Source organism: Danio aesculapii, chromosome 16 (genome assembly GCF_903798145.1).
Source record: "Danio aesculapii chromosome 16, fDanAes4.1, whole genome shotgun sequence".
NCBI lineage: Eukaryota > Metazoa > Chordata > Actinopteri > Cypriniformes > Danionidae > Danio > Danio aesculapii.
Window position 1 is genome coordinate 18778379 of NC_079450.1, and position 22756 is coordinate 18801134.

At 37.7% G+C, this 22756-nt stretch overlaps 1 protein-coding gene across 3 annotated transcripts; it reads right to left on the reverse strand.

Moving 5' to 3' along the window:
- Positions 1 to 1818: 1818 nt before the first annotated feature.
- On the reverse strand, positions 1819 to 22674 carry pogzb (pogo transposable element derived with ZNF domain b). Of its 3 annotated transcripts, none has more exons than XM_056474904.1 (21): positions 22580 to 22674; positions 21986 to 22051; positions 21721 to 21830; positions 21439 to 21555; positions 19466 to 19638; positions 19280 to 19379; positions 18953 to 19198; positions 16802 to 16981; positions 16619 to 16719; positions 16263 to 16546; positions 15121 to 15275; positions 12340 to 12440; positions 12111 to 12257; positions 10615 to 10749; positions 10323 to 10522; positions 10089 to 10229; positions 7953 to 8003; positions 7757 to 7869; positions 5148 to 6812; positions 4919 to 4952; positions 1819 to 4818 (listed from the first exon to the last, which is right to left on the reverse strand). In XM_056474904.1, exons 3-21 carry the CDS (start codon positions 21824 to 21826, stop codon positions 3048 to 3050), a joined length of 5820 nt encoding a protein of 1939 aa, XP_056330879.1. In that variant the 5' UTR covers positions 21827 to 21830; positions 21986 to 22051; positions 22580 to 22674; the 3' UTR covers positions 1819 to 3047. The 3 variants fall into 3 exon arrangements, with proteins under 3 accessions (XP_056330879.1, XP_056330880.1, XP_056330878.1); XM_056474905.1 differs by having other exon boundaries at positions 1819 to 4785; positions 21977 to 22051; XM_056474903.1 differs by having other exon boundaries at positions 21977 to 22051.
- Between the last annotated feature and the right edge of the window lie 82 nt (positions 22675 to 22756).

Below are 22756 nucleotides of genomic sequence, written 5' to 3' on the forward strand. Positions count from 1 at the left end.
CAGCTACCTAGTACTGAACTATGTTAAAAATACTGGGGTAAAATTAACTATGCAGGGGGGAAGTGGAATGTAATTCAGTGCTTCTAGTCTGGTCTGGTCGGTTGTGTAAAGTAACTAATTACAAATACTCAACCTACTGTAATTGAGTAGTTTTTCTCAGGAATTGTAATTTACTAAGTAGTTTTAAAGATGCGTACTTTCACTTACCTTGAGTACATTTTTAGTGATGTACTGGTACTTTTACTCCATTACTTTCCTTCAACCTGCAGTCACTACTTTATTTTTTTCTCGTCTATGGGGATTAGAAAAATCAGTCCTGTGGTTCCTGTCCAATCAAATTGCACATAGAAAGTAAATCCATCATACTGAACTACTTTAAGACATGTGCGACGTGTGTTATAATTGCAGCAAACTGTTTGGAAGCATTAAAAGTGTCCAAGAAGATGTCCAAAATCTTTACATGCATTGACCATGAGACTGTTTAGATGCATGTCACTGATGAGAAGATGACAGATGTTTATTGTATGATGACCGAAATGGCCTTAAACACTCAGCAGGCACAAGACTTCAACATGACATCAGATTGACGGTGAACTCCAACTACCCCAACATTGTGGGGACGTTGCATTTTGTTTGGAAATGAAAATCAAGTTGATGTCAGAACGCAACGTCAGGCCGACGTCAATGTCCAACATACAACCTAAAATTAACCAAAAATCAACATCTAATGATGTTACAGCTTGATGTTGTGTGGATGTTACCAATATGACGTCTATCAGATGTTGGATTTTGGTTGCCATACCTGACGAATAAAAGTCAGTATTTGACGTCAATATGACGTTGGTCTTAAATGTTGGCTCGAAGTCACTTTCCAACACAACCTAAAATCAACCAAATATCAACATCATTTGATATCGCTATTGGACATCAAAGTAAGATCATCCTTGGATGCTACCTAGACATTGAAATTTGGTCAACATCACAACCTAAATTTAACCTAATATTAATATCTTATGGCATTGTGTGCCAGCTGGGCAATAAGTAAATTAAATTGCACTACAGAATGTTACGTTTACACACATCCACAAATTACATGTAAATGCATCAGCTTTTTACAGCATAATACTCACTACTCACTACTTTTGAAAGGTCTACTTTTTACTCATACTTTGAGTAATATTTACAACAGATACTTTTACTCGCACTACATTTTTAGGCAAGTAATGGTACTCTTTCCACCACTGTATCTGGTCCACTTTATGTCATATATCAATTAGGCAGTGAAGATCACAGATTTTTAAAGAAATCAGACCTTAAACGTGGCAATTTTATAATGGAAAGACAGTTCACTGGAAGCGATGAGGCTGGCTGGCTGCAATTAAGAGTCTGTGTGCATATACCCCATTATATTAATAATCAATGTATTCATTTTCAACATTTAAATTATGCATTTAAAACGCTTTGCCCAACTGCCACAGAAGTGCTCCAGAACGGGTAAACAGGTCTCAGTACAAGCATTATTTAATCCAAAAGTAGCAAAAATGCATTTATAGCTGTTATACTTTGATACTAGTGGGTCAAAGCAGGAACAAATCTAGCTATTTTGTCTTTACAGAGTGTAAATATGCCTTTTGATTCAGAAAACTCCTAATCTCATCGCTACAAATTAACAATACGTGTTGATTTGTACATGTTACATAACATTACTTCACAAAAAAAAAATGGATGCAAATTCAAGAGCATGAGAGCAGGTGCTGGTCTCTGACTGAGGTACCATATCTACATAAAGCTTGAAAGTAAGAGGAAAAGTGAGAGGGCTTTACGCACACCTGGTTTATTAAATTTTATTCACAAGAAATTGTCAAAAAAAAATGGGGTCACATATGCAACACCTTTTCTTCAATTATCAATTATTCATTAGTCCTCTTTGCAGTTTAATCAAAATAGCACATTCAAAAGACCCTCATTTCTATAAACATCCACTTACCTTCGCAATCAGACTGTACAAGAAGTCCCACAACATAGAAATTATACACAAAATTGCTGCAGCAAACAGAGACGAAATCAAAGTACGCACCTTTACAAACATGGAAATGCACCAATTCAGAATACTTCAGAACCTTTTTGAATTGAATGTCAATGGATGACACCTGGAGTGTAGTGACACCATCATGTGGTCGCTACAGTAAACTCAGATGCTGAAATCAGTACTGAATGTATACTCGGTGATCACACTCCATTCGATATCAATGCTCTACAGTCTCTCTCAATGGTAAACGTATATGGTATCTACATAAATAACCAAAATGGAAGTGCTGTAAGCCAATCTGTCAACCAATATTACAAGCTGAACTTTAGCATTGTCATAAAATGTAATAAGGGTGGATGTCAAACAGACTCTGTAAAGCTATGGAATAATAGCCTATAATTTACGATCAATCATTGAATAAATAATTTTAAATAGAATTATTCAAAACAGCATTTGTATCGTTCTTCATTTCAAATGTTAACAGATTTAATCCGTGATTTTTGATACTCAACCTGTGTTGGACACACATGAACCGTAAAAGAGGAGCAGGACAACAACAACAACAAAAAATAAACAAACAATGCTTTCACCAAACCACCCAATACCCACTTGCTTGAGTCAAACTACTCAATAGAGGTCGCAGCTGGCTTATCAAACTGAAACTTCTCCCATTACACCTTCAAAATAACTGAAATAAGCAGGCAAAAACCTGTGATGTACTTCCAGAGAATGTGGAATAGAAGTAAATATTGTCTGTCAACAGACAAAAAAAGTCGACCACTGGGAGCTTTTGTATTAATGTATGCTATTGAATAAACAACCCAAATAAAAGTAGGTAGAAAAACTTAGCAAATCCCAATCATGCAATGTCTATCCTATAAATCTATACAGTATTTAAGATTAAAAAACGTTTTTTTTCCATCTTCACGCCACCAAACATTAGGCTGTAAATAACCACAGTCACATTCAGCAAGGCCTGTCCTGTTAAAGCTACCAGCGTCTGTTAGTAGATCAAATATCACCTGTTTGCTGAATCCGTTTGGTCAGTGTTAGCATCCAGACCAGATTCCGACAAATGATCTGGTTCAGAATTATGTGAAGGGGTCTCATGCTCAGGCGACGAATGTGAGAAATCTGTGGACTCGCTTGCTATATCCAAACATTCTTCATTTGTTTCCTTTTGTTGTTCTGTGTTTTTTGTTTTGTCATCGTTCATTTCATTTTCCGTATCCTCTTGCTCCTCTGTAAGATCTATTTTCTCAGTTACGTTGTCTACAGAATGGGTGTCCATTGGCTCTTCTTCATCTGCTGAATCGAGATCTACTACTTCTGGTCCCAGTGTGGCCTCTGAGAGTATATTTAACAACTCCACTGAAGTACCAGGCAAATCTGTATGTGTCTCCTGATCCGGAAGCAGATGAGCCAAGCAAAATGAATGTTGAATAAATTCAGGCCTACTAGAGAAGCAAGACATGGCCTTGTCTAACCAAGAGACGAGAAGCTGCATCAGGTCTTTAGGCTGAACTAAATCTGTAGGCTCTTGTGCCCAACGAGTTAAAAATAACCTTTGGAGCACAGGGCGTACGCACATCTCTAAAGGTTGATGTCGGCATGTACAACCAGCCGGAATGGTTGGAAGGAAAGTTTTGGTGCTACTGACTGTTGAAATGATGGACTCAGATGTCTGGCAATGATGACTATCCAAAACCAGCAGTGCTTCGTTCTCATTCTGCGAGTCGAGATGCTGTTTCCACACTTTGGTGGCCCAAACTTCTAGCTCTTCCGTTGCCTTGTAACCTTCCTCTTTGGCCATAATCAGGACTGTGTCTGGTGTGCTACTCAGTGTGCTTGTAGTGTGACTCGTGAAGAGTGCTGCAGGTAGCATCGTACCATTTGCAAGCATTGCAAGGTAAATCTTTACGAAAGGCTTCCCAGACCCGGTAAACTGAATAGCGGTGTCTCTTTTTACTTTGTTTTTCTCATTCAACAAATTGATGTCCACAAACACAGAAAGCTGGTCCATAACCCCAATGACACACTGTGGGACGTTGTTGGTCTTAATTTCACCGTGCACCAATTCTGTGAAGCAACGACAGTTCTCTTCCATGGTACTAGGGAGTTCTCTTTGTACTGTGAAACAGGTATCCAAGCCCAGTTGGTGCTGCATCATGAAGTTCACAGCCCACTCGTATGAAATACGGAATGAACTGGTTTCATTGGTTTGGCTTTGAAGCTCTGAAGCTTTTTCAAACAATCTCGCCTCATTGATAGGACGCTGCTGTTCCCGTTGTGTCAAAACCCACTCCACTAGACGATCAACAGCCTCTCCGCAGATACTGCTGCAGCATTCATTTAACTGTTCCTCTTTGTCTTGAATCCAGGTCTTGATGAGCTGGGGTTTGGTGTCCATCTCTTTAGCTGCTTTTTGGATCCCAGCACATAGTGCAAGGAGAAGTATTCGCCGCTGGTGAATAGTCAGAGACTCCTCTCTGTTTTTCACAGGCTGTGTTGGCTTGTTTAGTGGTCCCTTTTCCTTCTCACCAGCCACTGTTCGATGTGGGACTTCCTCACTGCTTTCAACTGTATCAGTGTCTGTTTCTGTGTCTTCGTCTTCCAGAGGAGCCATTTCTTGGTCCACGTCTTCGTCCTGGCCAGCAGTGGCACCCTGTGAAACATTACTGATGTCCACTGAGGATTTGGCCTGGCCTCTTTCCAACATTTCTGTTTTATATTTAAGTCCAGGCTCTGTGCCGTCCCTGGAAGGGAAATAATGTGTCACTTTCCAAAATCTGTATAACATGAAAAATGTGGGGAAGAATACATCACAGATTGCAATTATTTGACTTAAGTATAACTAAGAAACTAATTTCATTTTTTAAAGATACATACCTCTTAGAGTCAACGAATCCAACTTTAGCACTACCTGTACAAAAAAATTAACATCAATTATAATATTTTAAGACAGTGAATGTGTTAAAATATTTAATTACCACTTTAATACATGCCATTTAAAAAGCTGTTAAAACTGTAAATGTATTAATTATGTATAACATATAACTAAAACAAGCATTCATAAAACATTTATAAATATTTAATATCAGTATTTGAGTTTTATAACCTTGATAGTTAGTTGGGAAACCATGGAACTCCCAGAAGCAGCGAGAACGTTTGCACAGATTCACATGGCAGGCGGTGCAGCCATACATGCTCTCATGGCGTATGTTTTTCAAGTTGCAAACTTTACATCTCCTCGTCCTTTGAGTTATTTTGCCTAATCGATGTCTGACCTCTTCTTGCACCTCTTCTTGCACCTCTTGACTTTCTTTTTTTACAGTCTGTTGCTCAAGTATGCTATTGTGGATTTGGTTCTGGAGAGTGTGTCTTTCGGCACACTTGGCAAGCTGGTAGCCCAGACGTTTACGGAAAATGGCTTGGGAAAAGTGACCCCCTGGGAGCCACACTGGTGGGTTGTCTTTGCGGGTCTCTCGTAAGACAATAAAAGAGTTGATGACGCTCAAGTTTACAAAGAACCAGAAGAGACGCCGCCAGTTGGTGTCAAGATCTAACCCACCAAGTTGATTGCATGTCAGCAGCTGATTACAGATATCGACTCCCCGCATGTTGTCTTGGAGCAGCTTGAAGGCCTGTGGTCTTTCAATGGTACAAAGCTCACCCATTTTAGTAGGAGACCTCCTCCACACCACATCTGCCTGGCCTGCGTTAGCATTTGTGGAGAGGCATACCAACTCTTTGGTATCTTTCCATCTAGTGGCAAGAAGTGGGGCGAACTCATACTGTCTAAAATTGCCTGGATTTTCCAGTGGAGGTTCGTCCCAAAACTCCTTGGGCAAAACTGCACTTTGAGGCAGGACAGAGCTGGAGCAGTATATACCACTATCATAGAGCTCCTTCATGAGTTGCACAGAGGCAAGTGAGCTGGACAAGAAGATATTGTGATGTTTACCCACAAGGCCCTCTGTGAGATGTGGCACAACTGATCTTCCTAAGTCTTTGTGCTTCTCCTGTCGTGTTGAGACCAGCAGTTTATGGCAAAAGCCTGACTTTGAGTCACACAGTAGCCATATCTTTGGCTGAGAATTTTTACTCTTCTCCTGAGCTGTTCCCTTATCGTGGCTTGGTAGGAAAGCTTGATCAATTGTCAAGCACTTGTTAGGCCTGTAGGCCTCTTGCATACTTTTCTCCAGGATGCTGAGCATCGGCTGAAAAAATGACAACTTGTCAGCACTCTGGCTGTCATTCTCCACAAGCATGCTGCTCATTCGGATGTAAGTGCTGATCTGCTTAAAGCGATTGACCGACATGGTCCTGTAAACCAGCTCCCATGTTCTAGAGCCATAGCGGCCTTGGTGTTGTTCCCACGTCCAGTACGAGTCTGGCTCCACCAGGTTTTGAAGCCCCATAAGGATAGACAGACCAAAAAAGCCTTTGATTTCCTGTACAGACACAGGATGCCAGGATGTGTCCCCCTGCCCTGAAGAGCAGCAATAAGTGGCATAGGCGTTGGTCTCACAAACAATCAGCTCAAAGAGGGCGTCAGGAAACAGAACCTGGAAGTAGTCGAGGACATCATGATTCCTGGTCATTATATGCCGTGGGCCACAACTTTCCATGAATTCTGGCACTGTTCCTTCCTCTTTGGGCACATTCCACTGTTTCATGGACAACCAGTCAGGCTGTGTCCCAACATCACTAGCTTCATCCCCTTGTGGACCCTCCACCTCCTCCTCAACATGGCAGAACTCAATATCTGTCTCCAAACACTCTGTAGGGGAGGGGAGGGATTATAGGAACACAGAGTTAGTCTTCTCCTTGGTGTCTCTACCATCACCAATAATCCATTTTATAACATGCTCAATGTATATGTAGTTCTGATAGGTCAGTTAGCTTTTGAAAAAGAAAATAACAAGCAGCTCAGAAGCAGCAGATAACTCCCCGATGGTTACTCCTTGACGTTATTCATTCGTCATGTTTCTAAATTAATCCATTTTAGGATTTTTATTTTGTACTTCTTCTGACATTCTCCAGTTCAGGTGGTGTGCGGTAGATTTTTGTAAATACTCATTTACACATCCAGAGTGCTCTCGCAAAGGCTTGTCAGTAAATCCTGTAAAGTCACACCAAGTACAAAGGGGCCATGTTTGTCCATTTTGACAATGGACAGCTTGAGCTCATACCCCACACCTGTGATTGCTGAGCATCACATATTGTGGGATATCACTCAAGACGGGCCACTTTGCAAGTGCCATTGACGTATCTCTATTGTCTGAGTTTAGCTAAGAATGCACGGAATATGTGTTTACTAAGTAATCCTTCTTTATTGTAGGTGTCTATCAACAGGATAAATAACATTCAATCTGTGAAAATACATATGCAGTGGTAAGCAGGGGGTACGAATCGAGCCCTTTGCACATATAAGAGGTTAAGACACAATGATAAGTGAGTAGTTGTAAGTGACAAGGTTTAATTAGATGAATACGCCATGATGCCAGTAATTTGGTTTACTGTATTTTTACTTTTGTGTCTACACTGTATTAGTATAATCATGCAATTAAAGACACCTACAACAGAGTTGGATACCCTCTAACTACAGAAGTAAGAAAGCAGAAAAAGAAAAACGAGCATGCAGGTTAAGAGGCCCATGCAGTAAGAGAAATGCAGTAAAATGCAAGTTTGCAGTAATGTTCTACTGAGCTGGAGAACACCCACCTTTGCGCATGAATAAACAGTAGGAGTGAGCAGGGAACTTGATGAGATGTTTGGCCATCAAATTTCCATGAGCAGTGGAGTATTCACAACCTGCACAACTCAGCTTCACAACGCTACAAAAAACAACAAAATACCCATAAGGTACAGTTTTAGACTGAGCAAAACAGAAGATAAAATCCAAATAATAATACATTACCTTGGAGGGCTTTTTTTAGAAGGTTTTGGAGCCCTTCCAGGAACATGATTGCTGAAAAAAAAAAATAATTGCAATAAGTTACATTGACTGCATGTCAAACTAAAATTCAAGCTGCAATTTCAAATAAAACTGTTTTCTCATGTACAGTTTGATCATTATAGTGCAGAAGAATATATATATATATATATATATATATATATATATATATATATATATATATATATATATATATATATATATATATATATATATATATATATATATATATATATATATAAATAAAGGGATGCTGCGGTCAGGATTTTTACAACCGATACAGAGTACCGATTTCTTGTCATGGTCATCATGCGTTACATGAAGCACATTTTCCTTTGAAGTATAATAGGCCTACTGAAGTAGAGATTTCTCTGTAACTAAGAATAAATGAGGGATGTTGCATGTGATCACTTCTTATGACCATTCAGAGTAGACATATCATGGTCAGTAGCAGGATATAGGTCTATAAACTACTGTTTATTGCAATAAGTATATTACAAGTTAAAAGTATATATATTTAAAAAAAATATATTCTATAAAAAAATATTTCTAGCCAAGTTTTAGCGAACTTGCAATATTGTCAAAAACATAGAACTTTCAGTTCTTATATATAAAAATGTCTAAACAAATCAACTATTGATCTACATCTTGATAGCAGCACAATGACCGCAGCTCCAGAGAGCCCCACAGCACCCGAGATATCTTTACTGATCTACTAATGTAATCTAACAACTGTAATGATTAGAACATCCTTGTGGCTCTCGCAATCTGTTCTTTTGATCATTCACTCTCATCGCCATGATTCACAGGTACTTGATCTAATTTGCTGGCATCGCAGAGCCACTATGACTATGTGGGAGACTGGCGAAACTTCTGAGAGGATCATAAGGTTGAACAATAGATGGGGCGATTGCTCTGATTGTGTCATACCATCTCAAAACACTGGATATACAATGGTTGCAACAAAGAGACCATCACTAGCGTGAGTCGCACCAATAAACTGTATAAACAGAGTTTACACTGCATCTGTATGTATTTTAGCTAGTGACATGCAGCTCACACCCCGCGCATCATTAATCTCCTCGCATGTTGTAGCTGCTGATGTATAATATACGGGTGCGCAAGTGCACCTCCTCTGCTTGTAAACTCATAAACAAGCACTTGCAATCAGTTTATGAGATTGGCCAGATCAGCGAGTACCGATCGAGTCATTAAATCTGATTGTCAGCCGATACCGATCCCTGGCCGATCGATCGGAGCACCCCTAATATATATATATATATATATATATATATATATATATATATATATATATATATATATATATATATATATATATATATATATATATATATATATATATATATATATATATAGTTGAAATTATTTATCATCATTTGTGAAATATTTAAAAAAGAAAAAAAATTAAAAGAAGGGCTAATAATTTTGACTTCAACTATATATATATATATATATATATATATATATATATATATATATATATATATATATATATATATATATATATATATAGTTGAAGTCAAAATTATTAGTCCTTCTTTTAATTTTTTTTCTTTTTTAAATATTTCACAAATGATGTTTTACAAAGCAAGGAAAGTTTCACAGTATGTCTGATAATATTTTTTCTTCTGGAGTAAGTCTTATTTGTTTTATTTCAGCTAGAATAAAAGCATTTTTAAATTTTTTTAAAAGCCATTTTAAGGACAAAACTATTAGCCCCTTTAAGCTATTTTTTTTTTTTTCGATTGTCTACAGAACAAACCATCGTTATACAATAACTTGCCTCATTACCCTAACCTGCCTAGTAAACCTAATTAACCTAGTTATCCTTTTAAATGTCACTTTAAGCTGTGTAGAAGTGTCTTGAAAAATATCTAGTAAAATATTATGTACTGTCGTCATGGCAAAGATAAAAAAATTAGTTATTAGAAATGAGTTATTAAAAATGTTTAGAAATGTGTTGAAAAAATCTTCTCTCCGTTAAACAGAAATTGGGAAAAAAAATAAACAGGGGGGCTAATAATTCTGACTTCATCTGTATATAAAATGATGCGAAAATATATACATGACTCAACTTACTTGATCATGTGATTTGCATAAGCACGAGAACAGCATGTGCTATAGAAGCAGAGTGAACAGTGAACATAAGTAGGGTAGTGATTCGCAAAGTCTGGAATGTCAAAAGTGCACTCCACACACTTATGTCTGCCCAGTTGAGCCCTGGAAAGAAGAGAACCAAAACGAAATACTTCAGAGTTGTAATTTCCAGTATAAATGGACCAGTTTATTTCTTATCTCATAACATGAGCTTACCTCTGCTCTTGGAACTTGGACAGGAACTGAAACATCTTGCTGACCTGTTTCTTCCCAGGTTGTTGCTGTTGTTCTGATTGCTGTTCGCCACTCAGAGTTGTCGATTGTGAACTGCTATTACTATTCTTCTGAATATTAGTGGATGCTTTTGAAGATGCCTGACCTGGTGGTTTTTTCCCAACATATGCCCTAATGGTCACCTGGATATGAAGAATTAATATAATGCATTAAACTATATTTTTGCACTTGTTGCAAATTTACTCTCACATAAACAAATGAACAAAGATTTTACTTTTGTTCCAGGCTGCAGTCCGTCCAATTCACGGGGCTTTCGGAAAGTCCTGTGGTGATTTATTTTATGCTCAACTTTGTCCTTTGTGAATAGGAACTGAAGACGGCATTTGTTACAGTGGTAAACCGTTGATTTCTGAAGAAAAATAGAACAACCACATAATTGTATAAATTAAGTTTGTCTGTTAAGGCAAGCAATGATGAATGAATGAATAAATAAATAAATAAATACACATTTAATGTTTTTACTGATTACTAAAGCAAGACAAATGTTCCAAATATTCTGCAGGAGGTGAAAGCAGTGTTTTTTCCTCAACAAAAATAAAGATGAAAAATGTTTGTTGCCTGTGTTAAAACAAACAGAAACTTGACATATCCGCTGCATCATTAACATGACTGAAATCTATGAATGTGCATGCTCTGATCCTCTCATCTAATAAATAAAGATTGCAGCACGGTGGCTCATTGGTTAGCACAATCCCCTCACAGCAAGAAAGTTACTGGTTCGAGTCCTGGCTGGGCCAGTTGGCATTTCTGTTTGGAGTTTGCATGTTCTCCCCGTCTTCGCGTGGGTTTCCTCCAAGTGCTCCGGTTTCCCCCACAGTCCAAAGATATGTGCTATAGGTGAATTGAATAAACTAAATTGTCTGTAGTGTATAAGTGTGTTTCCCAAAACTGGGCTGTGGCTGGAAGGGCATCCGCTGCGTAAAACATATGCTAGAATAGTTAGTTGTTCATTCCGCTGTGGCAGCCTCTGAAATAGAGACTAAGCCAAAGGAAAATTAATGAATGATAAGTTATTCATCTTTTTGACTACATTTTTATGTCATCTTTTTTGTCAATGACTATTGTATGCTGTTGTAGTCATTTTTAGTATCTAATAACATCCACATCGCCCCATCTCCATCTTATCATAAGTCTTAGAGAAAAGGTTTAGAGTAACCCGATTGACTAGGAAGACTTAAAGGAACACTCCTCTTTTTTTTGGAAATACAATTTTGAATTTTGAATCTATTCAGCCAATCTCCAGGTCTTGTGTAAAAAGTTGCTATTTTCAAGGTTGGTATGGCTAAGAACTATACTTTCATTCTGCTGTAATAATCAACAAAGCTCCATGATGATGATGGTCACATCCAATTACATGATTTATGCTAAGTTAAGCTTAAAAGTGACCCAGAGCTCAGCTAAACGGATTTAAAAATGGTAAAACTCAACTGTTTAACTCTAGCGCAGTTGAAATGAGCCCATTTCCAAAAAAAGTGCAGTGCTCTTTTAAACATTCCAATGCTACATATGAGCGTAATCACTGTTTAGGATAAAGGCTTCATTAAAATCAATCAAAGATTCCAATGCTAAAAAAAAATGATGAGGACCATTTAGAACTGTAAAATATATTTTTTTAACATTGATGAAATTAAAACCTGGTGAAACGGTTGAATGTTTATATGCAATAATTCATTTTATCTTATATTAGAATTGTATGCTTCCTATCCTCACCTGATGACGAACGTAGTGTTGCTGGTAACTGGTGGAATGCTTGAAAACCTTCAGGCAATACTGGCAGAGAAGGTGGCGGGTATCCTCATGCCAGGTCCGAAAGTGGTTAAACACATCAGAGTAGAAGGAGGAACGGTATTCACACACCTTAAAATGTCAAAGGCATTATATGTGATATTCCCATTAACATTGCAATTCGTCCATTTGTCAGTCAAATAATTTAATTTACCTGGCACACATAAGGCATCTCTCCGGGTTTGTGGGAGTTCTTCATGTGCTGCAGGAACACTGGCTCACTCTCAAAGGACCACTCACATATCTTACACTTGGCTGAACACAAAAGCACAACAATTACTTAAACGGCTGACAAATTGAACGTCCTGCAGTTTATAGACACTGTGGCAAACCAAAATACAAACTTTTATCATTTACTATCGCTGCAGCATTGCAGAACAATGATGCACATTACTGAACATTTGTTGGGACTGAACATTGCCCCAGTGAACCTTCCATATTTGAATTTAGACAAATAAACTAGTGTGCCTGATAAGAGTGTGTGTCTGTTGAAGAACTCAGTCTAAACAGGTTCTAACTGGCATAACCAGTATATCAAACACATTGTTTTTGTAATATCTATCTATCTATCTATCTATCTATCTATCTATCTATCTATCTATCTATCTATCTATCTATCTATCTATCTATCTATCTATCTATCTATCTATCTATCTATCTATCTATCTATATATATATATATATATATATACAGATTTTTATTTTATTATTCATCAAACAAATGTAGCTTTGTTGAACATTCTTTATTTTTATTTTTTTTAATCTTACAGACCGCTAATTCTAGAACTGCAGTTTATGCCTTTACAATACCCTATAATGAAAATCTGGATATATCAAAGCATAGTAGAATAATAAAAGAGCAATATATGGAAATTGGCATACTGTGAGCCACAGACACCACCGTTCCCTCATTTTCATGTAAATTCCACGAGTGTAAAACACAGGTGGACAATGGGCCAATCAGAAGACAAAACTGTGACGAGACTCACGGGCCATGCCCTCCGCATTTACATGTATGGCTAATTTGGGTCGTTCATCCGGGCCTGATGAACAGCTCTGAGGTAATTAAAAAAGCTCTGAAATCGTTAATATGCACACCTCATGGTGCGTTTGATAAGCAATAACGTTTTCTATTAAGACAACAATGATAATTTTCCTCCCTTAGTTATTTTTAAGCGTATATTTGATTTACTATGTATGTGGGACTTTTAATTTGAAAACGTGAGCTCTAAATTTTTTAATGTGCATTACTGGGCAACGACAGCACGAGACATGTTTCAATATCGCCTCAGGAAGCAAAATGCAAGATTTACAGATTATGCTGTACATGTATTCATCTCCACTCTGAAGTGGCATAAGGTGTGTTTAGTTACATCGTTTGTTAATTTATCATGTTTATAGTGAAATTTGATGCGTATTGTTTTAACAAACACTCAGCTCAACTGTTATCTGTTCATGCAGAGGTTGATATTACAGTTTTTCTCAGTCGCTTTTGTGCATTTCTCACAACACTATTTACATTTGCACAACAGTTAATGCATTTCTCAAAACATCTAGTCATTTGTGCACATCATAGTAGCAGTTTCTCCTCTTCCTTCCAAGAAATTGCAAATACTTTTGAACATGCATCAATTGCTTTCATACAACTCTCTGCTGTTTTTAACATTATCATTTGCTTATATCATGTCAGTCAAAATTAACTAAACTTGTGAATGCTGAATAGTCATTCCATATAAAACTAATAGTACTCATTTCATTATATGAGTCATTATATACACAAATGTTGAACTAATTGTCAAAATCTGTCAAGCTAATTTTATAAAAAAAAATGAATCTTTTTTTTCTGAAAATGTCTTCTAAGTTGAACAATTTAATGAATGACTTACACACCTATGTATGTTGTAGGTTCAGTTCCAATATGTACTGCAATATTGTTTACAGTTGTGCACAGCTCTACTCAAAGGAAGTTTATGTTTGTTGTAAATGAGGGTGTATTTATTCTTTTACACAATGCTGTAAATAAATTAGAATTGCAAAGAGCATATGCATGTGAAACATACATATTCAGTATCTTGTACTCTGATACCGCACTAAATGCAGTGATGTCTAACTTTACTGTAGTTTTCAAATGGCTGTGCTAATAGTATATAGTGCTGTCTTGAGCATTTTCAGCAAGTGTCACCAAAATCTGACTTTTTTTGCATTGGAAAAAAATTTCAGAGTAAACGGTCATAATGAAAACAAGACAGCCATTTGACTATCTTGTTCATAAACAATGGTGTCAGGACTTTTCATTTTGATGACACTGACACTTTCATTGACATGAATACTTTCTTTTGAGGAATGAGCAATCTATTTTGAGCAAGTGACACGCTTTTGTAAGTTATCAACTAGGTTTTGCAGTTTGTACTAATTGTTTTGAGGAATGCAATAACTGTTGTGCAAATGTAAATAATGTTGTGAGAAATGCACCAAAGTGACTGGGAAAAACTGTAATTCCTGGCGGTGTTTTCTTTGACTATAGCTTCAAAATACAACACCATACATCTCAATCACTCTCTTTTGTCATCTTTAATTATAATTTAGCCTTTATCCACAACAGATCTGGTGAGCAAAATAGGTTAACGTTACTCTGATTGGGTTTATATTTGTCTGTGATAACGCTCTGTGTGTGTCTGTCTGTAAGAGTGGCACATCAGAGCGGAGCTTATTAATATTCACAACACTAGCCATATATAGTCAATCATGGACCTTCTGATTCTATGAGTTGTTTATGGAGTAATAAATGTGCTTAAAAACTGTTTCTGGATTTTTTTTAACTTACCGAAGCCATAAACCTACTATGTAGATATCAGAGAACAATTTAACTTTTAAAACCAATGATGTGTATGGCACCTTCAAACATAAAGATTAATAAAATAAAAATAGTTCTTACTAGATGACTCAATGGACGTATGGACACTCTCCAGGTGGCACTGCAGACGAAACGGTGTGGGAAAGCGACGGTAACAATGCTGACAGGATGTGTGGTTGTCCATCTCCCCATTTTGCTGATCCAGTTCAACATGGTACCTCATATGGTTCATAAGTCTTCAAAGAGAACAAATGATCACTAATGGCACAGTTCCAACATATGAAAGAAAAGCAAAGCAAAGACTAGGAATTTCCTTAAAACGAAACCTATCATCTTCGACTAGATATTTATACTAATGCTGCCATCACACCAGACACGGATGAAGAGGTGTGAGTTATGGATTTTGTTGAGCGAATTTCTTGAGTTGGAAAATCTGAACTTCAGCGGACATTTACACCGTGTTAATCAATCAGGAGCTTGCTCTTGTAAGGGAGTGATCATGACGTAGTGCCTGTTGTTGATGTCCTGAGGGGAAATCCTCTTGCCGACACCAGACAAAAGTTGATAAAACTGGGCTCAGCTCAGTCTGAAGCACCACGTGTGCCGTATCTGGTGTGAATGCAGTATAATGCTGTGTTCACACCAGACGCGGCAAGTGCAGATAAATTGCGCTATTTGTGTGTAAATAGACATCGAATCTGCTTCATTGGCGCGTCAAATTCACTTCACAATAGATGCGGATTCACGTGATGGGCAGAGCTTCTGTCTGCCCGGTGACTCTAGCTTCGTTGCCAACATGAATTTTATTGAGAGAATAGCTGTGTTTATGTGCTTTAGGAAAACAGTGTTGATTCGTTTGGAGCCGTGTCTGAGTCCACTGGATGCTTTCAGAGGTGCACCCAGCTCTGTGAGCTCATAAACTCCTCCAGAAACTATACCTGGATGATGGAAGCTTTCAGCTGTGCTTCTGACTGAGCCGAGCCCAGTTTGATGAACTGTTGGTGTCGGCAGGAGCGATTCGTGCGAAACACGCGTCAATCGCGCAAAACACTCAACTCGCGCCGCTTCATCCATGCTAATTGTATCATTCGCGCGTATCATGCCCCAGGATGTCTATTCTGGTCTTTGCATTGACTTAATATGTAAATCACTCACGCTTAACGATTCTTCCGCATCTGGTGTGAACGCAGCATAAGAATTCTAATGTCCGTCCATCAACATACCTAATATTATTCTTCAGTTTCTTGCTACAGGTCAGGCATCTGAATGATAACGGTTCTTTTGAGTTGTCCATTGGTACATAGACTCGATTTCCCTCAAATGTGCCGTAGTAAAAATCATCAACCAGCATAACGAGTCTGGGATGACTATCTCCTGTTTTGCTAGGTGGGCTATCCAGCTTGGCACTAGGCACAACAGAGGCACTCTTAGGTGGTGTTGCTGGGGGTTTCACAGCTGTTGGGGTACTGCTTGTTTCAGTCATGTGGACCAGATCTGGGCAGCAAAACTAAGAGAGAAAGAGATTCGTTTTTTAGGTGACCAAACACATTTACAGAATCCTCACAAAGTATGTACTTACACACATATGACCCCGTAGAGCCTCAATCATTCTGAACTGAGCTCCACAACGAGGACACAAATGAGTGGTTGTTGATGATGTTGCATTTGGAAGTGGGATCGCTGCAAGAGAATAATTTGGAATTTATCAGCATGGCTTTACTCTAATATAAAATCAATGCAATAATCAGAACAACAAACTTACTTTGGATGACATTTTGTGAGATGATAGGAACAGCAGAGGAAACAACAGGACCGTTTTTGGTATTTTGATTGCTCATGACTACAAATGTCTGCGCCTGAGCCCCACCAGGAAGGTTCACAGACTTCACAAGATTCATTAGGTTTTGCATGTCTAAGGGTCCATTTCCTTGCTTTATTGTCACTGTAAATAGAAATAAATTCAATTTTAAAACAGATCCTTGTAATCCTGAATGCTGATTGGCCAAGCAACTGTGAAAAATACACAATAAAGTAGCAAAGAATTATTAAAGTAAATACTTGATTCCTTTATTTTTATCTTGTAGAAGAATGGCAGGCATTTACAAAACTTAATTTTAAATTATTTAATTTTACTGCAAATGTCTCTTATATCTGGTTCAGACTAGGGTTGTCGTGATACCATTAATTCATGTTATGATACTATACCAGCTGAAGTTTTGTGATACCAAGTAGTATAGCGATACTGTAATTCATAACTCAAATTCATGAAATAAAGACAATTTTCAGAAATACTATATTTTATGTTATAATAGGCCTGCTTGAATTTAATTAATGATTCCTTTATTATTGAAAAAACTATTTGCCCATCACCTCACCTAAAATGTAATTGTTTTTGTTTATTTTGTAGATAACTGACCAAAAAAAATACATAGATTCCAAAAGAGATATAAATAGAAAATAAACACTTATGTTGGGCATGATCTTTATACCATGAAGAGCGCCGAGTTTTCTACTGAAGTAAAATATATTTGCCTGTAATCGAGGCGATTACGTTACTATAGTAAATACTATAGTGTTTGGAAGCATATTAAAGATAATTACTTGAATTAAACTGTCGTAGTAATTATATTATTGCTGTGGTACAACACAACAGTAGTAATAAACAAATTATTCAACAGGTTCAGTTCTCTTCACTAAAATACACCATCACAATGCACCACAGTTTACACTAATGTTATTTATTAGTTTATCACTTTACCATACTATAGTATTCTGTAGCATTCATTAACAAAAAGTTGTACACATTATACAGTTTACTAAGTTGTTCAAAAACATGTTTATTATAAATTACTATAAAAGTTTTTTCCACGCTGATATCTTCCAGACATCACGAAATAACAGATGAAAGCATACAATAGTGTGGACGCATAGTCTACACTATTATTTATCGATTTTTGTAAGGGGGGACTTCACTGATGCTAAGGTGTTCACCTTACGGTCGTTTATTTCGCCAAAACGGCAGTAAAGACATGGATTATTGCAAAACAAGAGGGAGATTTCATTGCAGCGATTACATGGCAGGGTACGCTATTTATAGTCTCCTGGATTTTGTATAAGTGTGGTGATGTTTGTATCTGATTTTTATATAACACACTAACACATTTATACACATAGTTAGGCCTGTATATATTATTTATTAATGCTGTCAAACGAATTTTCGCATTTGTTACATGTAGCTTGTTACATGTCGCCTTTTCTTCCGTTTATCAGCCAGTTGCTTGAACTCTCCCCCCTTTATGAGCAAAACTTTTGGAAGTCTATGAAAGCTGTTCAGCATTTCTTATTTTGGCTGATTTAAACAATTATAAACAACGTGAAACAGAAATATATTTTGATGTTCTGATAGTGATTCCTATGTAGAAGAATCACTTCCTGCCCTCCATCTGAATTTCGGCAAATTTCGTCATGTGAAAACAACCTACTGGACAACATCTGAGATGCTTCACAACTTAGTGATAGAAAGACTGAAAAGTTTATTTTTTAAGACCCTTCATAATTATTTGTCACATCTGTGATGCTGACCAATAGGAACACAGAAGCTCTTCCACACACAGCTTCCATAAACATGACAAAATGAAAGAGACAATTCAATTTCAATTAAGTTTGATTGAATTCTTTCAATTAGTTTTTTTTTTCTGACAAGACAACTAGTTAAAATAGTTAACATGCGGTTTCATTAGCCTTTGTTGGCTCTTGTTTTTGAAAGCCAGTCACTAGTTCTGCCTTCTGAATGAAAATAAAAATAAATAACTAATAACAAGAATTAATACATAAATAGAAAACAATATTGTGTAGTATGAATCAGGCATTAAAAATCTAACTTTAAAAAGCCCAATTAAATTCTTATTCTTACCAATTTTAGTAGTGGTTCTGGTAGGCTGAGTAATGGTTGTAGTAGAAACGATGGGTAGAGAACTGGCAGCTGTTGGGGTGACTGCGTTTGTGGTACGAAAAGTGAGAGTAGCAGGGATCTGCACTGTGCTGAAAGTACTAGGCGTTTGGGCTCTGTTTGCAACTGGAGCTCCAGCCCTTATTTGAGCAGGCTGGGTAATTATTTGGGTTGCTCCGAGGGCTGGTTTAAAAATTTGTGTGCCAGGTGCTTAAAAAAAGTCAAAGAAAACACTGTTAATTAATGCACAGAACTATAGCGTAAGACCACAACAGGAGCACACTGACATACCCTGGAGTAGAGTAATGGGTCGAACAGTTTGGCCTTGTTGAACATTCAGCACTAAGCTCATTGGACCCTGGCCAGGCTGGATATTCTGGACAGGAAGACCCTGTATAAGATAGGAGGACACACATAGATTAACATTTTTTCAGACAACAGTAATGTGCTGGAATCTTTAAGATAAAATGGCAGCACCTGTGTGGTAAAGTAGATCGGCTGACTGTTGGTAACATTGGCAATAGATGTTCCAGGCAGGAGAACCTGTGACAGAGCCACAGTGCCCAGTCCTCCTCCTCCTGGTGCCAAGATGACCGGCTGCCCTTGCACTGCTTTAGGGATCTCAGTCGGCACGACAGCACGTTGAGTAACTGAAAAAATAAATGACTGATCACCAAGACTAATGCAGGCTGAATGTCAACAAGACTGCATTCATGTACAACTTTTGTAATTTGTGCTCCCTTTCTAAGAATGTTTACGCAACAATGTACTGAAAAGTTTTTATTTGCTACAAAAATATGAGAAAACGTTAGAAAACAGTTTGCAAAAGTTATAGCTCCAAAAATGCTATTGCTCTGTAATTGTACAGCCAAAATGTGTAAAAAGTGTTCATTTAGCAGAAATCAGCATGTGCGCATAACCTCCTTAAGTTTGACATGGATTATAAGTGATGTATTTAGCTGAATTAATATATTTAGCTGAAGTTCAATCATACGGAACGTATGATTTTAAAACAATTGCAACATACACTCACTGGCCACTTTATTAGGTACACCTGTCCAACAGCTCGTTAATGCAAATTTCTAATCAGCCAATCACATGGCAGCAACTCAATGCATTTAGGCATGTAGACATGGTCAAGACGATTTACTGCAGTTCAAACAGAGCATCAGAATGGGGAAGAAAGGTGATTTAAGTGACTTTGAACGTGGCATGCTTGTTGGTGCCAGACAGGCTGATCTGAGTATTTCAGAAACTGCTGATCTACTGGGATTTTCACACACAAAAATCACTAGGGTTTACAGAGAATGGTCCGAAAAAGAGAAAATATCCAGCGAGTGGCAGTTCTGTGGGCGCAAATGCCTTGTTGATGCCGGAGGTCAGAGGAGAATGGCCAGACTTGTAGCTGATAGAACAGCAACAGTAACTCAAATAACCACTCGTTACAACCGAGGTACGCAAAAGAGCATCTCTGAAAACACAACACGTCCAACCTTGTGGCGGATGGGCTACAGCAGTAGAGGACCACACCGGGTGCCACTCCTGTCAGCTAAGAACAGGAAACTGAGGCTACAATTCGCACAGGCTCACCAAAATTGGACAATAGAAGATTGAAAAAAACCTTGTTTAGTTTGATGAATCTCCAATTTTGCAGCGACATTCGAATGGTAGAGGCAGAATTTGGCATCAACAACATGAAAGCATGAATCCTTCCTGCCTTGTATCAGCGGTTCAGGCTGGTGATGGCGATGTAAAGGTTTGGGGGATATTCTCTTGGCACACTTTGGGCCCATTAGTATCAAATGAGCATCGTGTCAGCACCACAGCCTACCTGAGTATTGTTGCTGACCGTGTCCATTCCTTTATGACCACAGTGTACCCATCTTCTGATGGCTATTTCCAGCAGGATAACGCACCATGTCATAAAGCGAGAATCATCTAAGACTGGTTTCTTGAACATGACAATGAGTTCACTGTACTCAAATGGCCTCCACAGTCACCAAAACTCAATCCAATAGAGCACCTTTGGGATGCGGTGGAATGAGAGATTCATCATGGATGTGCAGCCGACAAATCTGCAGCAACTGTGTGATGCGATCATGTCAATATGGATCAAAATCTCTGAGGAATAATTCAAGTACCTTGTTGAATCGATGCCATGAAGGATTAAGGCAGTTCTGAAGGCAAAAGGGGGTCCAACTCGGTACTAGTAAGGTGTACCTAATAAAGTGGCTGGTGAGTGTATAGCACACTAATCATAAAAAAACTGCTTTATTTTTCAATTAATTTATAATTAAAAGAATAGTATTTTGTCATTTGCATTTCTTTAAAACAAGTATTTTTGTTGAATTATTAAATTAAAAAGACAAATCGATGATTCGTCATAATTAATTGGTGTTCTGCAACATCATTTGAATAAGTAAATAATGATTAAAGAAAAGAAGACTCACTTGTGTTTGTGATCAGCGGAACTGTGTTTGCTGTATTTACTACAGAAGTTAGGCTTGGGATCACCATGGTCTTAGGCGGAGCCGGAACATCAACCACCGGGGCTGGAGTGGAAGTCACTTAACATTGGATGATGACAAGTTTTAGATGTTATAATGATGTTAAAATTATTATTAAAGTAAAACCTATTAAGAATATCTATCATTATTAAAAGTTAAAAAGATAATTTAAAAATACTTCGTTAAATTTCTCTTTTATTATAAATATTACATAAAAAGACACACCGGTGGGAGTACTGCTTTCAGCATTTCCGGCTGGTTCATCCATAGACTGCTGTTGCCATGGCTCCAGCTCCTCCTCCTCACACTCCATAAACAAATCCGAATCCATGTTTCTTTAACACAGTAAACATGTTTTAAAAACCTATAAACCGTAAAGCTACAAATGACATTTGGAGCATTATCTAATCATAAATCAAAACATTTTATGGTTTCATTTTAAATTCGACAGGTGAAAAACATTTGAAGTGAAGACCCTCACAATATTCACGTTCCGACAGGAATCGGGTCCGACCAGTTTCAACGTCAAGACTGTCGTTTAAAAAATCCCTTCATCCTGTAAATTATAAAAATAAGTAAATAAATAAAACATAAATTATGGTATATTTTGTATTTATATACATTATAAACAAACAAACAAACAAACAAAAAATCCTGCATTAATTGAGTTAACATTTGATAGATATTCAGAACGCTGCCGCATCACTTCCTAAAAATCTCCCAAAAAAAGTGTGTAAGTACGCGTAATGATTTCATCTAACCGACAGGGGCGAAGAGAAAAGTAGTTCCTGGTCACAGATATGCACTGTCTGAGACTGAATGATCTGACTGATCAGAGCAAAAGCACGAGCCTTAGATGTGTGAACAATACAGAAAATAGGGCTGAAAATACAAACTGGGTCGGACAGAGACCCAGCTCTATGTCTATTACAAAAACTCAGTCACAAATAATGCAGCAACCCCCTCGCGCGTCGCCTACTGAGTGCGCACTCCGCATACGGTCCTGCGCACATAACGAACGAGGGCCATCTAACGCGTGAATTAAAGCGCAAATACGGTCGTAATTGTAAAAGAAAATACTTACCGGATTATAGTCTATATGGAAATATATTCAACGAGATATATTGAAAGAACACAAAGCCTGCCGGTACGTCACAGACGAGACGAATAAGTGCGCTAAATGGGCAGAGGTTCTGTTTTTTCTCCTGCTGCGATTGGTTGATACGCTCAAAACGCCACTTCCTGTTTTGAATTCGCTGCG